Raw genomic sequence first — 18,103 nt, forward strand, 5'->3', positions numbered from 1 at the left:
TTATTGTAAAGATACTGTACAGAGAGGTTACAGCTACATGAATAAGGTAATGAGTACATTTTCTATTGAGCATTGTTATCTCCTCCTTTGTTTGTCCCTGGGGGAAGAATTTTTAAAGGAATGTATTAAGGGTATTGTAATTTATCCACATTTTCAGAAGTTTTTGCAGTCATAATATATGCTGTTGCATGTGTACTTTAAAAAGTTAAAAATGACATCAGAGAAAGAATAGTTGCGGGGGCTGGGAAGGTGGCTCAGTGGTAGAGTGCTTGCCTTGCATGCATGAGGCCCTGGATTTGATTCATCAGCACCACATAAGCAGAAAAAGCCAGAAGTGGTGCTGTGGGTCAAGTGATAACAGTGCTAGCCTTGAGCTGAAGAGCTAAGGGACAGCACCCAGGCCCAGATTTCAGGCCCCACGACCAACCAAAAAAAAAAAAAAAAAAAAAGAAAGAAAAGAAATGAAAGAATAGCTGCATAATAGTTAGATAAAGCAAACTGCTAGTAAGTGGAAGAAGCTTGAAATCTGAAAGTTTAAGAAAAACTTATTTCTCTTGTGTCTAAACTGTGATCTGGATAAGCCCAGAGTGTGTGGATCGGCACTTTCAGACTGTCCATAAACAGGTAGGTAGTATGTAGTAAGTGTGGTGCATCTCCTATAATTTGAAGAGCAAAAGCCATTTTCTGCCAGGCAAAGTAGCTACTTAGGTGGCAAGATCCAAGGATCTCTTTTTCAGGTCAGTTGAGGCAAAAAGCTTTCTGAGATTCCATCTCAGCAAATGACTGGGCATGGCCATTCATGCCTGGTTTTTTTTTTTTTTTTTTTTTTTTCAGGTATGGGGAAAACACAAGGGCTGGACTCACCCAGTTGTGAGTGCTTGTCAACCTTAGTGACACAGGAAGGCACAGGTAGGAAGATCAGAAAGAACAAAGCCCAGTTTGTCCTGGACATAAGACAATCTACCTTGAAAATAATCAGTGCAAAAAAGGTCTAGAAGTGTGAATCCAAGTATTACAGCACCTGCCAAACAAGCTTGATGCTCTGCGTTTGTCAGTAATGAAAAAGGAACTATAAACCCTAAAACAAAACCCTTTACATTCTTTTTTTTGAGTCCCTTCCATAATATAGGTATTTTCAAATACAAAGTATACTACTTTTCTAAAGTATCCTTATTTATTTACTTACTAACTTATTTATGGTACTAGGGCTTGAACTAAGGGCCTCTCATTATCACTTGGAATTTTTACTCGTGGTTAGTGTACCACTGGAATCACATCTCCAATCCAGCATTTTTTTCCCATCTGCTAAGCTCATTTTATTTTATTTTTTACGTTCATTTATTTGTATTTCAAATAGTTGTGCAAGAGGGTTACTGTTTAGCATTTTCACTTAGGTGTATAGTTGTTAAGCATATTTAAACTTAAAAGCCAGGCTTGTTGGCACATGCCTGCAATGCCAGAATTAGGGGGACTAAGGTCTGGGCTAGACAGTCCAGCATCTTTTGTTTGTTAATGCGAGAGAAGTGTCTCTTTCAACCTAGATGCTCAGATCTCAATCTCCTGAGTAGCTAGAATTACACGTTTGAGCCATTGATACCTCGTAGACCCTTTATGAATATTAGCAATCAGGTTTGTTTATGTTTTGACAGGATTTTGTCCACACTGGAGTTTTAACTGAGGGCTTCAGGCTTGCTGGACTTTCTTGACCAGCTGATGCTGTACCCTTTGACCCACAACTCCAGCCCAGCTTTTTGCTAGTTGTCTTGAAGATGGAGTTTCTTGTCCGTATCTTTCCCTGCTGGTTTTGAAATTTGATCCTGTGGAACTCAGCCTCCTGAGTAACTAAGAATACAGGTGGGAAGCACAGGCACCTAGCTCCGTTTTTAAAGCCTTTACTCAATAGCACCACACTTACTATTACAATCTACAATAGTCAAATTACATTGACAGTTTACTGATTTGTTTCATTTCATGATGAAGATCCTAACTCTTAGTCTGAGATCAGCTCTTTTCTTTTTGTTTTATTGGGGGGAGGGGTAAAAGGGCTCAAACTTAGGGCACTGAGTTTTTGCTCTGCAGCTTTCTGGCTTACAGCTGGCACTATCACTTGAGCCATATATCCACTATGGAATTTTTCTGGCTAACTGAATTTAAGAGTCTTGCATTTGTCTGCCAGGCTGGCTTGGAAGAGTGATCCTTAGCTCTCAGGCTTCTGAGTAACTAGGATTATAAGCATAAACCACTGGAGCCTAGTTCATTTTCTCTTTTACTATACATGATTTTAGATTTTTTTTTGGCTGTTGGGGGTGCTCCAGCCTTTCATTACTTTCCTGGAAGGCATTGTTAAGTAGTGAGAAAAAAAATGAATTAAGGAGTCCAAGGTCAGCCGAGGCAAGGAGAAATGGGGACAATGTAGACACTAGATGATTTCAGACCAGTCTCAGCACTATGATTGGAAGCTAGCTAGACCTGGGAAACCTGCAAATTCTATGAGCTTCTGTGATTCTTTGTCTTTCAATTAGATTTGAGAAATAATCCACTGTGCCATAGCTTATGTTTTTCCTTGTGAAATAGGAATGTTAGTATGCATTTAATTTATGAAAGGAACCCAATATGGTGCCTGACACATACTGAACTTTGGTAAATTTCATTTAGTATTATAGTTTGCCCCCTCAAATCCACTAATCACCTCAATTGGTTTTTGTTGTTTTGTATCATATACACAAAAGATAAAAATATGTAGCCCACATAATAGCTCTCAAAATCAATCAGGATGTGGTTTGGCAGTTAAACCTACCTTACTACATAAATTTTCAAAATCATTATTTATTGTCTGTGTGGGGAAGTCATACTCAAATTATGATGCAATTCAAAGCTCCTAGATATTCTGTCAAGGTCTTTTTCAACCTCTCCCTTCCATTTGCCCTGCCATCCTTACCACCTGTTATTCACAATTATTATACCCTGATAAGACCTACTTTTTGCTTAGCTTGCTGAATTGCATACAAGTTAAGCTCCTATTTAATTGATAGGCTGTGCTTCGTCCAACTCACTGCAAAGTGACAGCACAGTGGCTTTTAAGTACTCCATCTGAGTATCACCATTATTTCTCACCATTATTTCTTCTCGCGATGATATGCACAAATCATCTTCTCATGCACCTGCACTTAGACAAAACTGCATTTTTCATGTGTGTCCCAGGTGGAGATCTATCTCTAGTGTATTCATAGTTTGAAAGCATCTTGTAATGGCACTTGGGCTGGAGTTGTGGCTCAAGTGTCAAGTGGTAGAGTGCCAGCCTAGCAAGCAAGACAAGCATGAGTCCCCGAGTTCAAAACCCCATTACCAATTATGTGTATGTACACACACACATATGTATGTACAACTATATGTGTGTGTGTGTGTGTGTGTGTGTATACACATACACATACTGAAGGACCTTAATTTCCCAGGCCCCAAACCTCTTGCCACGTAAAACAATGACACTTGATTGCCCACATATGAAATCCTCAGTTCTTCATACTTCTTGTCTTTTTAGTTAGGAGTTATTACACTACTATGGAATAGATGTTTTGTGTTTCCCCCCCCCCAAAAATGTGTATGTTAAAATGTAAGTCCCTGTTGCAGTACTGTTGGTTCATACCTGTAATCCTAGCTACTTAGCAGGCTGAGATCTGAGAATTGGTGTTCGAAGCCTGTTAGGATAGGAAAGTCTGTGAGACTATCTCCTACTAATCACCAAATTTGTAATAACTAGAATATGTGTATGATATTCTTAGCAGGGGATGACAACAGCCCAATTGCTAAGTGCATAGGACTACATATAACCAAGCGTAACAAAATGAACTCCAAGAATTGAAAATAAGTTCCTATTATGTCCTGTATGCAGTTATTTCTAATTTTTCTTTCTGTTTTAGTTTTCTGTACCTTTTCTCTTGTATATAAGCTTCTTTGATCAGTGGAAATGGAAAGGAAATCACAGAAACAGTAGGACAAATGATGAACTAAGGCAACAATTATACTCATTAAGACACTATGTTGGAAATGAACTTTACAATCTCAGGGGGAGGGGAGTTGGGGGTGGTAATTGGGAGAAAATAAGGGAGGGGGTAACAGTGTTTAAAAGGAAATGTATTCATTACCTTAATATGTACTTAATATGTAACTCCCACCTGTTCATCACCTTTACAAAAAAAAAAAAAGCCTAGAATCTGTAGATCAAGTGGTAGAGTGCTAGCCTTGACTAAAACATTCTTAGGAATAGCATACAGCCCTAAATTCAAGCCTTCAGATCAGCACAAAAACTAAAAAACCCTGAGTGGTTGCATCTTACATATGTAATCCTGGCTACTCAGGCGGCTGAGATATGGAGGGTTATAGTTTAAAAGCTAGAATGGGCAGAAAAGAGACTCCATCTCCAAAATAGCAAGCAAAAAGCATTGTGGAAGCCAGGTGCCAGTGACTCACACCTGTAATCCTATCTACTCAGGAGTCTGAGATCTGAGGATTGTGGCTTGAAGCCAGCCCACGCAGGTAAATGCATGAGACTCATCTCCAATTAACCACCAGAAACTAAAAATTGTGCTGTGGCTCAAAGTGGTCGAGCATTAGTCTTGAGCAAAAAGAGCTCAGGGATAGTGTCAAGGCCCTGACTTCAATCCCCAGGGCTGACACACAAAAAAAGCATTGCTGGAAGTATGGCTCAATTTGTAAAGCATCAGTCAAGCAAGCAAAGATGAGTGAACTAAATTCAAGCCCTGGTACCAGAAAAACACAAAGCATAACAACACTTTAAATCACTGATATGATGGTATTGAAGGTGAGGCTTCCAAAAGATAACCAGGTCAAGAAGATGGAACCATCACAAATTAGATTATGCCTTTATGAGAGAGGCCCCAGTGAGAGACTTCACCTATTTTGCTATGTGAAGCAACAGCAAAAAGTCTGTGGTATATGAAACAACACAACAAGGCATATACCATAGGGGGAAGAACACATACACACAAAAAAAAAACAAAAGAAAATCACATAGTACATTATAAACAACAACAACAACAAAGAAAAACCTGTTGTGTCCATATCTTGGGGTTCATTTTGCTTAGCATCATCTTATATGGTTATGTGTACATAGCTTTTGAGCTTTTCTGCTCACTTTGTAAGATTATCCTAGACATATACCATTCTTAAACAAATATATGCACACATACATGAATGGTACAAAACAACAGACTAAAATCAGCAATTTATGCTTTTATTTTTTTTTCATTTTTATACCACAATGCAACATTGAGTTCTTTCACTTTTACTAAAAAAATACTTAAGTTTACTGCCATGCTATTTTGTTCTAAACCATTAACTATAAAGAAATATTTTCTAATGTGCTTCACAAAAGAATAAAATGCTCTTGCATTGCATTCCTAGCAGTAAGTGCTCAAGCACATTCTATTTTTGAAATATATTGCATGCAGAACAGAACAAGAAAATAACATCAAACATTTGCTGTTTCCAGACCCACTCTCAACTTCTACTACTTAGACTATGGATGTTTTAACCACAAAATGATAAACGATTCAAATTTTATGAGGGCAGGAAGAAATAATCTTGGAACGTGCACTGACTGTAGCATCAATACGAGCCCTGGAATCAGCTCTGGCCACAGCTCTGGCCTGTGCTTTTTCTTCCTCGTCTTTCATTGCCTCTTTATACAAGGATGGGAAGGCTCTAGGGCTGGTATGAAAGACATTGGCTAAAAACTTCAGCACTTTCATCTTGGAAGTTTCAGCATGGGCTCTTGGGCCCCACCGGAATTCATAGAGCGGAGGATCACTTTTGTCCACCTGCCGGTACTCCAGATACTTTTCTTTCACAAAACCATCATGGATTAGTGATTGGGGCTCCCCAAATGCAAAGTGTTCAAGGTCTCTATGTAACCCCATTGCATTCAGGAACCTCCAAATGTGCTCCTCAGCAGCACGATTACCTCTCATGAAGATCACACCCAAGATAGTCATCAACAAGCCTGTCTTGGGAACACCATCATTATTCAGATTTGTATCACAACTTAGCTCTAATTTGTTGACAAGGATATATATGTGTCTGATGGGATCCATTTCCCTCATATCAAGACCAAATACCAGCTCCAGTTGATCAGATGCACTTTTCAGGATCTCAAGGAAGTAGACCTTGTGCATTTGGATTACATTTCGCACCATTTCTCCCTTTGTGATGGGCTCCTTCATTCTATATTTATACAGCAGAAAGTGCACCAATACAAGCACCGTATGAAATGGAAATCTTCTAGGCCTAGGGGCATGCTGAGCTTGGGAGACTCTTGGCCTTTCTGCCCTTTGGTTGAGGCTTCCTCTAGTAGATCTTGTGTTTGAAGAAGCTCCAACAGCAGTGGTTTCAGAAGGCACCTGAGGATTGCTGGTTGCCCCAGGAGCCCCTGCATTCTCAGAACTACCCCTGGAATAAGAGGAGGAAGAGGATCTAGAATTTCCTCTCTCTACTGAACTGGCCTGAGCCACCATCATAGTCATAGTTGGAAGCTCTGGCTCTTCCTGTGCCTGACGGCGTCTCTCACGAGCACGCATCTTACTCTTCAGACCCCTAGGCATAATGGCTTTAGATGAGCAGATGACTCTGAGACCTGGAGGAGAAAGAATGAGACTGTTGGGCCATTTGAGCTGGGATATGATTTCCCAGCTTTATTGAAAACAGCCTGTGCAGGATTTCTCAAAGCTACAGCTCTAGAAAAATCACACTATACCTAGTCCCTAATCTGCTTGTTCCCTATGGAAAAACACTAAGGTACGCTTTAGATGGCTAGTTGTCAAATTTGCCTGGGACTTCCTGAGGTTAAGAGTAGGGGTTCTGTTATGAAGCTGGAAGTCTGTATTTGGGTTCACATTAAGGGTTATCACTTCATCTGGTTTTGATAATGGCCCCTCATTACAGAGCCCTCATCAGAGATACCAAGGGATGAGTGGAGGGAAAGCTTACCTGACCATACTCACCTAGAGACCCAGAAGAATGAACCACAGACTCTATGGGATTCTTTCTAGCCTGAGGTTCTCATCTTCACTTTTAGGAGGTCCTGGAACTACTCATTTTTGACCCTTAACCCTTCTATGCAAAGCCCTCAACTCCCTGAAAATAGCAAGGAGATTATTTAGGAAGGCATAATGTATCTGTTTCTGGTTATTCAGGCTTGAGGGATAGATATGATTTTCCATTTTCAATCTCAGTCCTCACAATTGACAGCTAGAAGAGCTTGAGGCTTCCTCTACTAACATGGGGCTCAGAACAAAGCATGTACCTCTTGGATTATCAGCAACAGTGGAATTTTATAAGTCCCTTGTTAGGGGTAGGTGGTTTCCTAATACCTCAATTATAGCAGGCTGGGAATTAATGTCTGTACTGACTCAATTTTAAGGCATTTGCTTCTGAAATACCAGTGGTAGGAGTGAAGTAGGGAGGTCAGGTCTGGTTGGTGCCATATTGGCTACATGGTGAATGATAGGGTCTAGCATCTTGTCTTCATGCTGCTGATGGGTATGCCTGCGTCTCTGGAGGCAGGGGCGGGCACTTGCCTGATGGGTTGTTGGACCTATCAGTCCAGTGCCTGGGACTGAGAATTACCTGTGACCCTACCCCCAGGCCTGACCCTACCCCCAGCTCTGAACTACAGCTGAATTGGTTTGTTGGTATTATTTTTGTTTTTTCCTCTCTGGCCTGTTTCCTAACAGCGTTAAGTGTATTTGCAGGCTGCAGGCTTTTATAACAGTTGCCTGCCTACAGACTGTTAAGGCTCTAACCAAGACTACAAAATTCGACCTCTCAAAATGGGGCCTCTCTGAATTGTCACTTTACAACAGAAGATTTCTTGAAATAAATCAATCTGATATTGTTAGCATTGTCCCCAAGTCTGGTCCTCAGCTCCACCCATACCTGAGATTCTCCCTGCCATGGAGTTCCCGTCCTACAGCTGGCCACTGCCTCTCTCCTCCCAGACCAACCTGAGCACTGTACCTACCTCACTTCCTGCCCCAGACCCTCCTGCTACTTGGATAGGGACAGGTGCCATGTGCTCCCTCTCCTGGAAAATATGGCCCTTCTAATAAACCTTATAATAATCTTTCTCCTGTGCCTGTTTGCCTCCACATGGTCCCCGGGGATGGATGTGAAGGATTCCTTTCAGATATAGGGCACTGGAAAAATAAAGAACATATGTGGGCAGACAGTTGAGGCAAAGAAGATAGGTGTGAAGTGAATCATACCCAGACCAATCAGAAATGCCCCAAAATGCCCCTTGGTGGCGATCACATCAATTCTTATGGTCATCTGCATTCTACAAATAAGGGGAGGGGGGGAACATTGGTTCTAAACAGTCCCCAAAGCATGCAGCATTACTAATCTGTGACCACCAGGTATCCTTTTAGGTGTTTTCCCCTAAATATGCCTTGCATCACATACATATGATTAAAACCCCAATAAAGAAGCTGGGTACCAGTGGCTCACGCCTATAATTCTAGCTACTCAGGAACTGAGATCTAAGTAAGAATTGCAGTTCAAAGCCACCCCAGGCAGGAAAGTCCTTAAGAATCTTATCTCCAATTAACCACCAGAAAACCAGATGTGGCACTCTGGCTCAAGTGGTAGAGCACTCGCCTTGAGCTGAAGAGCTCAGGGACAATGCCCAGGCTCAGAGTTCAAGCCCCACAACTGACAAAAAAACAAAAAGATAAAACAATAAAGAACATTTCGCACATGCGCATTATAGTCTGAGTTACATAACTTAGACCTGTCAATCCAAACCCTAATTAGTCTAATTACACCAGTAGTGTGATGTACTCAAACCTATCTCAGGATAATAAAACCAACCCAATTCACAGAACTCTTATTTAACTGGAACATACTGTCTCCCTCGACAGTGTACTTTCATTTTCAATAAACTCTATTGCTTAGTAACACAATCCTAACTCTCAGATGAATTCTTTTTCAGTACTGAGATTTGAACTCAGGGCTTCACGCTTTCTGAGCTCATGTTCTTCCACTTGAGTCAGTTCAATTCTTTGTTCATTGATGGTAATCTGCTTTGCTCTCATAACTCAATGTTGCTCCCATGGCTTGGCCCACTGACTAACCTCCCCTAAATTCTCCAGCCCATTCCCCAGCCCAGAATCTTAGTCTAAATATAAAAGCCCACTCCCCGAACCCCCCAGGTGACAAGTGCCTGAGTTACTCCAAGCAGGCCACACCTGGCTGAGCAGGAGACTTTACCAAACAACAGTTTCCCAGAACCAGTACTGCATCATAAATTCTCAAAAATCTTTGAGCCCTCCAGCTACCTGCACTACTCCCACCCATGACCCTACTTAAAATCCCTCCCTCCCTGCCCCCATTACACCTGCTGTTTCCTGACTCTATTCAGATTACCCTGGAGTCCCTCTTCAACTTTCATTAAAGTTGATCTGGTCTGTTGAGATCAGTATCTTTGCCTCTGTTGCTCTCACCTTCTCCCTCATACTCATGAGTCCAGACATGAAGAGAACAAGAATGAGGTCCACAAGTAACAAAGCCACCCACTGTTCTGGGCTGGACAGTTTGCCACATATAAATCACTGAAGGTCTCTACTTTTATTCCTGTCAGACAAAGGAACCTCTCTTAGCTCTTACAGGTCCAGTTCCTTTGCCCCACTATTGGTCTATCTCCCTACGTCATTACCTCCCCTTTCCTCCATCCCATCTCTGGTCCTAAGGCAACATATAGTACAGTATTCTCACCCATCTACCTGAATGTCCTCATTCCAATCCCCTGAGTCCCTCCCTCTCCTTAGAATTTATGTGCCAGTCCTAAGGCTTGAATTAAGGCCTGGGCACTGTGCCTAAGCTTTTATGCTCAATGTTTGTGGTCTACAACTTGAGCCAAGCTTCATTTGTGGCTTTTTTGGTGGTTAATTGGAGATAAACGTTTCATGGACTTTCCTGCCAATGCTGCTTTTGAACTGTGATCTTCAGATGTCAGCTTCCTGAGTAGCTAGGATTACAGGCATAAGCTACCAGTGTCCAAGTGTTCCATGTTATTTTTAGTGGGAGTTTAAATTTGAAACCAAAAGTTTTTTGTGTGTGTGTGTCTTCTCAACTGTTCTGGACTGAACAAAATGCAACATAAGTTCTTCTACATCTCTACTATTTTTCCCCTGTGAGAGCTTAAGAGTACTGCCTTTGGAGGTTCAAACCACAATCCTCAGATCTCAGCCTCCTGAGTAACTAGGATTATAGGGGTGAGGACCTTTATGTTTTGGAATGTTTGAATTCAGGATTGCAAGTTTGAAGTGTGGATCTTCTTTACTGTTCTGGGACAGACAATTTGTCACACAACTTGCTCAACATCTGTGCTTTTACTTCAGTTAGACTGAGAGAATGCTGCCTCTTCGTGTCTAGTATCTTCACCCAATCTGACTCTGTTTTTCCCCTCCTTGGCCTCTCTCCCCTCATTCACCCTTCCTTCCTCTAGTTTTTCCCCTTCCCTCCCCCACCCTTCCACCATTCCTCTCTCCCCATTCATCGATCTCATATTCCTCTATCACCACTCTGAAGGAATTTATTTTTATTTTTTGGCAGAGGTTGGTACTTGGACAGAAAATTTGAGTAGGGGTCTTACCTGTTGTACTGGGACCTCAAAACCTGCAAGATTTCGGTATTACTCCTTTTAGACCACAAAAAGGCTCTCTCTGGTGGCTGGAAAGAAAAGCCTTAAACAGTCTCATACCAAGCCATCCATACCTTTCCTTCCTCCTCTCTGCCTACTCTATGCCCTTTCGTCCAATTCCCTACAACGAAGCTTATTTTAATTTAATTATTTTTGCAGAGGTTTGAATGTAAGACCAAAAATAGGGGTGTGAGTCTCAGCCACTGTCCTGGGGTAGATAACCTCAGAATTCACTTTTACTCCTACTTAGATCTCACAAAGGCTCCCTCTGGTGGTTGCAAGGCAGAGCTCCGGTTCATGGTATATCGCCACTGCCTTCCCCTCCCCCACTCTGCTTACTCCACGCCCCTTCCTCCACTTGTCTACCAAAGTTTATTTTTATTTTTCAGTTAAGTTTAAACTCGGCCTCTTACCAGACAGGGGCTCTGTCACTTGAGCAATACCTGCAGCTGGCCTTTTTAGCTTTACTTTTCTGATAGTGTTTTCTGCTTTTTGTACAGAGCCTTCCTCAGGCCTGATGCTTCTATGTCTCCCAGACAACTGGAATTATGCCAGGCCTATGCCACCAGGCCGAGGCGCTGAGACGGTCCTTAAACATCGTCACTACACTAGAAAATATACTATCAAAGCTAGTAGAAGGGGCTCAACTCCCTGGAAACTCCTCAGGAGTGCGCATTGGGGGTCAAATTTTACCTTAATTAGAGGTAAGACTCTTTCTTTTCAAACACTGTCTCAGCGACTCTCACACGACGGCTCCGGCTCCGAGGTTGTGACTTCCGTTGCCTCATGGCGGTAAGCGGAAGTCAGTCTACTGCGTCACTTCCACTGTCCCTGGTGCATTTTGGGGGAGTAGAGGGTTTTCCCGAGAGGCCCTCTGTTGTTTTGGCGCTGTGGTTTCCTCCTTGCAAGTTCTACATCTTTACTCCAATACAACGTTCTAATGTGTTCACCCATGCTCATCGCCTCAAAAAGATTCTAGAAACTACTCAGAGACCATTGTTACGTCTGATGATTCTGACTGATTCTATTGGAAGAGATGGGAGTGCCTCCATTGGGAGGAGGTCCTAACTCAAGGTCTTTTCTTGAATTCCTGATAAGATCTGTAACTCCTCACTCAACCAACTTGACACAACCCCTTTCACACCAATTCCTTCTCTCTGTGACTTCCCAAAGCAGATACTGGAGTATACCACTTCTCATGAATATTGCTTGGGCTTTCTTACAGCTGACCTACAATGATCATAAAGCTAATAGTGTGTTGAGGTTGGAACTCTTCCCTCGGGATACTTAGCCTTAAATCAAGGGCTTCCCTACATCACCCTTCAGTTTCTAGAAGGCAAAGTGAAGGAATTTCTGATCTACACAGCCAGTCATGTGTACAAAGTCAACAGCACGGGTAATTCATTGTCCCTTTCTTCTGTTTGGGTGGGTGATCGCTTCAGAAAGCATTGAGTCCTCATTTATTATAGCCGAGCATCCACCATTGGGGACTAATGCACTTACTTTCCTGATTCTTCATATGGAAGGGGGATATTTAGGGATAATCCCTGAGCACAGTACACCAGGAATGACAACAGAACATGATTCAGCAGGGATCACTTTCTTCTTCTGTGGGGAGAAGATTCAAACCCACAAGAGAGCACTTGCCAAATAGTAACAAGGCGTGAAACTCATTCCTCTTACTTGATACTGTCTACATCAGATAAAGCATTCAAGCACTCATTTCCCTGAAATGCCAGAGGCAGAATTCAGATTTCACTACTTCTTTAGGATTCTCAAGGTTCTCAGGATGATTTGGTCTCTGAGTTATTCTTTGTTCAGAGTTTCCCTTAGTCATTCAACCACAGAGAAGAAGAAGGTGGCAGTAATGTGGTTTTCAGTAGTTCAGTTCCAGTGGGCAATGGAGAAGATCCAGGGGAAAAAGCACTATAATGTGAGAAAGGACTGAGACTAGACACTTTCTGCTACCAAAGCAGACCCCTTTTACAAGGAATTTCTAGTAGTGGGCTCAGAAGGATCCTACTACACCAAAGACAATTCTTTTTTTTTTTTTTTGGTTGGTCATGGGGCTTGAACTCTGGGCTTGGGCACTGTCCCACAACTCTTCACTTCAAAGAAAGCACTCTACCACTTGAGCCACAGTGCCACTTCTAGTTTTCTGGTGGTTAATTGGAGATAAGAGTCTCAGGGACTTTCCTGCCTGCACTGGCTTTGAACCATCATCCTCAAATCTCAGCCTTCTGAGTAGCTAGGATTACAGGCATGAACCACTGGTGCCTGGCTTAATTCATTTCTTTTTAATTTCTTTGTTTTTGTGTGCGCTGATCCTGGGGCTTGAACTCAGGGCTTTTGTGCTGTTCCTGAACATTTGTGCTTTAAGCTACCTTGTGAGCCACAGCTCCACTTCTGGTTTTTTGTTGATTAGTTGGGATTTTCTTCTCTGCGCTGGCTTCAAACCACAATCCTCACATTTCAGTCTCCAGAGTACCAAGGATTACAAGCATGAGCCCCCATTCCACATCTTATTTACCTTATTTAACCCTGATTTTATTTTAGCTACAGAGTCTGAGGACTATGGTGAAATAGTAAGAAGGGAAATGAATTCAAAACCACAAAAAACAATGTCTGCACTGTGGGCCTCCATACCACCACAGTGCACCTTCACCTTTCATCTGTAGGTCCCCCTTGGATTCCTAAAGAGGTGATCTTGGATGAAACCCTTGACATGATTCTGTTCTGCCAGTCTCCACAGGAGACCGTTGGATCAACAGGGGTGCTGGAGCAGCAGACTCAGCCTTGGAGTCAGCTCCTGATGGTATTATAATTGGCATGCTAAATTTGCAGCCCAGAATGCCTGAGCAAGTGTTGTTACTTTCCTTTACAATGGACTGTGTGGATCACCAAGAAGTATCCCATCTGCTTGCCTCTGGTGGATTCCTTAGCCTTTTAACATCCTCATGAGCCTGAGAAATTTTACCATGAGGGACCCTTGTTGCTCATAATATATAAAGGAAAAGTAAAGTACCTTGGGACAATCCCAGAGTTAGGCCACAGGAAAATTTCATAGTCTTTACAATTTAGTTTATGAAACATTAACAAGCTTGTCATAATTTGCGGACTAGTGATCTGCTTTGCAAACTTGAGCTAAAATTAAAACTAATCATGCACAGCATCTGTAATCAATCCCAGCATTTGGGTGTCTGAAATAAAAGGATGCCATTTTGAAGCAGAAGCAAGCATGAGCTACTTAATTAATTAAGCCTCTGGTGAGTCTGGGTTCTATTTAAATGCTTGTGTGCATTTGTCCAGAAGCACTAAACTGGAAAAGCTAGGTGACCAAAATCAATGCTTAAAAAAAAAAATCTATGTTTAACTTGTCTTTAAAACAACTGGTAAGCAAAGTATTAAGGACCGGAATTATGAAACCACGGAATTGCAACTTTCAAAATGGATGGGACTTGAAAATGACTTTTTAAAATTTTATACATAGTATGTGTGGTGTTACAAGGACATTCTGTGGTTACAATGCTTATGTTCAAATCCTAGTCTTAAAGAGTCATACACTTTGCTGTGGTACTCTTACTTTGCTATAGCTGGACTTACAAGGCACCCATATTTTGTTCTTCCCACCTATAACCAGTAGCTTTATTTAATAAGAGATAGGCACTTGATGGAAATAGCCAACTACGCCGGGTGCTGGTGGCTCATACTTGCAAATCCTAGCTACTTAAGCAGCTGAGATCTGAGCGATCAAAGTTCAAAGCCAGCCCAGGCAGAAAAATCCATGAAACACTGTCTCCAAAATAGCAAAAAATTGAGCTGGAAGTGTGGCTCAAAGGTAGAACAGCAGGTGAACAAGCCAGCCTAGCAAGTGCAAGTCTCTAGAAAGAACAATAACAAAAAGAAAGGCAAGCAAGGCAACCTAGCAAGTACAAAGCCTAAGTTAAAAAGCCAGGCTCTGATAGGCTCATTGCAGGTAATCATAGCTACTCCTGAGGTTGAGATCTGAAGACTGCAATTCAAAGCCAGCCTGGAAAGAAAGTCCATGACACTGTTATCTTTAATTAGCCACCAAAAAAGGTTGTTAAGTGGAGCTGTGGCTCAAATTGTAAAGCACTAGCCTTGTGCCTGGCCCTGAGTTCAAGTCCCAGGACTGTCATGCAAAAAAAAAATAGCAGCCAACCTGTGGGCTGACAATCATTTTCTGAAAGCCGAAACAAAGAATCCTATATTTGCTTCATTGTAAGAATTACTTAATTGATAAAATTCAGTCTTGTGTCCTAGCCTCACCTATTGAATCAGCATAGATGAGTGGTGACTGGAAATCAGTATTTTTTCTGTTGGCCTCTGGCAATACATTGATCATTGAGATAATTTATAAAACAGTAACCAAAGTTGATGTTCTCTCTAGGGAACTTAAAATAAGAAATATGGTTGGACACCAAAGGCTCACACTTATAATTCTAGCTACACAGGAGGCTGAATTCTGAGGATCTCAGTTCAGCGCCACATCAGACAGATAAATCGTAGAAACTTATCTCTAATTAACCAGCAAAAACTTGGGAACTGAAGGTGTGCCTCAAGTAGTAGAAGGCTAGTCAGGAGTAGGGAAAAAAAGAAGCAAACGTGCCTAGATTTCAAGCCTCCCAGTACCAGCAAACTCTCTCTCTCACTCTTTCCTCCCCCCCCTCCCCCCCCCGTCTCTCTCACACACACTTTGCATGAACTAAAAGCTGAATATATACTAAGGTGAAAGCAAACTGAACTTCCACAGAAGCACAGTTTTTGAAAGCTGTATGATAGATAGTTAAAGCTTAACATGGTGGTACATAGCTGTAATCCCAGCTCTTAGGAGATTGAAGCAGAAAATGGAGAGAGTTCAAAGCAAGACTGGACTACAGAGTACTTCCTTGTTTAGAAAATGAAATGGCGCTGGGCACCGGTGGCTCACACCTGTAATCCTAGCTATTCAGGAGTCTGAGATCTGAGGATAGCAGTTCAAAGCCAGTCCCGGCAGGAACTCTTATCTCCAATTAACTACCAGAAAACCAGAAGCAGCGCTGTGGCTCAAGTGGTAGAGCTCTTGCCTTGAGCTGAAGGGATAGTACCCAGGCCTAGAGTTCAACCCCACAACTGACAAAAAAAAAATTTAAAAATGAACTAGCTACTATGGGTCAGGCACTCTCTGAAGGGTTGGAGAATTCAATAAGGAACAGAGTAGGTTTAGTCTCTATCATCATATGATGGCAAAAGAAGGAAAATCTTTTTTTTTTGGTCTGGTCGTGGGGCCTGAACTCTGGGCCTGGGTGCTGTCCCTCAGCTCTTCAGCTCAAGGCTAGCACTCTACCACTTGAGCCACAGCGCCACTTCCGGCTTTTTTTTCTGCTTATGTGGTGCTGAGGAATTGAACCCAGGGCCTCATGCATGCAAGGCAAGCGCGCTACCCCTGAGCCACCTTCCCAGCCCAGAAGGAAAATCTTCAGATAGCAAAAATGCATGTTTATCAAATAACATACCCAACATGGTCTGATCAGTCCTATAATCAAATAACCTAGGCATTTCCAAATACATACTTTTTAATTTACAGAATGACAGAGTAAATAGGGATCTTTTCCTTTTATCTCTTTATAGGTCCCAATTATTACACTGCTTAATTCTTTTACATTTGTAAAGATACTACTGCTTTTTTTTGCTGTGGTGTATTGTTCCATATCACTAAATTAGATTTTATATGTGAAATTATAAATAATTTGCTTTTGGTCTGAGACTGGAATTTGATCTCAGTTCCTGATGTTTTCAATCATCAGCTAAGTGCATCTCTCATCTCCCAATGTAGAAAAAAGTATGACCCATGTCATTCATAAACTTAGATTTTTGAGCTAATTTTAATAAAATCTTATACAAATTATTCAAAATACTAGTTTGATCAAGAATGTAACTATTTATTGTGTTGTCTCCAGTCCCACACTGACCTTCTTTTGCTTAAAACATGGACTGGTTTTTTCACCTTCAAAGTGAAGAATCTGCCTGAGACAGATTCTTTAGCGGGGCTGGGTGGAGAGTCTGGATTTTGTCTTGCAACATGTTTTGATCTTAGGAACAGTACAATCCTTGGCTGCAACTTCAGATTTGGATCTTTCTTCTTGATCTATCAGTGCTTCCTCATATAAGGATGGGAAGGCAATAGGAATAGTTTCATGGAGTTTGGACAAAAACTCAAGGACCTTCATCTTGGTGGTTTCAGCATGGGCTTTTGGGCCCCACAGGAATTGGTAACGTGGAGGATCACTGTTAGCTACCTGCTCATATTCCAGATATCGTTCCTTTACAAATCTACGGGTGATAAGCTTCCTAGGTTCACCAAAAAGGAAATGTTTCTTCCCATCATAGAACCCCATCCGATTTAGCACTTGCCAGATTTGCTCCTCGGTAGCACAGTTGCCTTTTGTGAAAATTACACCCAGGAGAGTCATCAACAGGCCAGACAGGGGTACAACCCTGCCATCTGCCAACCTTTTGTCAGAGCATGTTTTCAGTTTGTTGACTAAGACATAGATTTGCTTATTGGGCTCTACTTCCTTAATATCAAGGCCAAACACTAACTCAATGTGCTCAAAAACTCTATTTAGAATCTCAGGAATGTGGTTCTTGTGAGCTTGGTTTATATTTCTCAGTATGTTTGCCTTTGTAATGGACTCCTTCATTTGATACTTGTGCAGCATGTAATGCACTAATGTCACTACCATTTCATCGATGGTGTCTTTGGTGTACTTCCTAGTGATTTTTTGGATGTGTTTTACCTTCTCCTTCACACTGCTTTTTTTTTCTTCATTGGATTTTGTGCCTACACTAACTGTAGCCTTAGTGGTTGAGGAGGAGGTAACCTTAGGACTTTGCTTATTGGTGGATTTCTCTGCAACTGGTCCATGGGGAATTCTCTTGTTGCTAGTAGAGGAGGAAGAGGGATACTCATGTTCCTTTGAAACAGTAGCCCGAGCATCCACCTGCTCTTTAGTTTTTTCCACAGTCTTATTACGTTTTTTCCGACCACGGCGTCTATTCTTCTGACTTCGAGGCATGGTGACTCAATTCAGATGTATCAGACAAGAATGGCTGTTCTGGTGATCTGGAAGAGAGAGAATGAGATAATTTGTGTTCAGTCAACCAAGAAATAACACTTTGGCTTTTGGTTGGCTCCACTCCTCTGCAAGTTTTCTTATGTTCTCAAGAAACACTGAAGGGAGAGACCAGAGGAAGATGGCAGAGATATAGCTGGGCTATGACTGAGTTCTCTCCAAGAAACCAGTTTTTGCAGTTCAGGGAATAACTCACTACAGGAAAAATTATACCTAGTGAGCCATAATAGTCCAGAGATTCTGCCTAGTGAGG

At 41.8% G+C, this 18,103-nt stretch overlaps 2 protein-coding genes across 2 annotated transcripts; both read right to left on the bottom strand.

The window, feature by feature from the left end:
- Positions 1-5,570: 5,570 nt before the first annotated feature.
- On the bottom strand, positions 5,571-11,502 carry LOC122118607 (melanoma-associated antigen B10-like). The gene is made up of 4 exons (XM_042692444.1): positions 11,461-11,502; positions 10,667-10,689; positions 8,280-8,350; positions 5,571-6,649 (listed from the first exon to the last, which is right to left on the bottom strand). Exons 1-4 carry the CDS (start codon positions 11,500-11,502, stop codon positions 5,571-5,573), a joined length of 1,215 nt encoding a protein of 404 aa, XP_042548378.1.
- Positions 11,503-16,755: 5,253 nt separating this feature from the next.
- LOC122118608 (melanoma-associated antigen B10-like) lies at positions 16,756-17,793 on the bottom strand. The gene has a single exon (XM_042692445.1). It carries the CDS (start codon positions 17,791-17,793, stop codon positions 16,756-16,758), a length of 1,038 nt encoding a protein of 345 aa, XP_042548379.1.
- Between the last annotated feature and the right edge of the window lie 310 nt (positions 17,794-18,103).

Source organism: Dipodomys spectabilis, unplaced genomic scaffold, assembly GCF_019054845.1.
Source record: "Dipodomys spectabilis isolate Male_0828 unplaced genomic scaffold, ASM1905484v1 ptg000156l, whole genome shotgun sequence".
NCBI classification, from domain to species: Eukaryota; Metazoa; Chordata; class Mammalia; order Rodentia; family Heteromyidae; genus Dipodomys; species Dipodomys spectabilis.

Bases quoted from the DNA above. Each gene is read 5' to 3' on its own strand.
- LOC122118607 (XM_042692444.1), bottom strand. From the start codon at position 11,502: ATGAGGCAACGGAAGTCACAACCTCGGAGCCGGAGCCGTCGT. The intron at 8,351-10,666 runs GTAAGACCCCTA...CCTTATTTGTAG, and splicing joins TTGAGGTCCCAGTACAACAG to AATGCAGATGACCATAAGAA. The intron at 6,650-8,279 runs GTATGATTCACT...TTTCTCCTCCAG, and splicing joins GGCATTTCTGATTGGTCTGG to GTCTCAGAGTCATCTGCTCA.
- LOC122118608 (XM_042692445.1), bottom strand. From the start codon at position 17,793: ATGCCTCGAAGTCAGAAGAATAGACGCCGTGGTCGGAAAAAACGTAAT.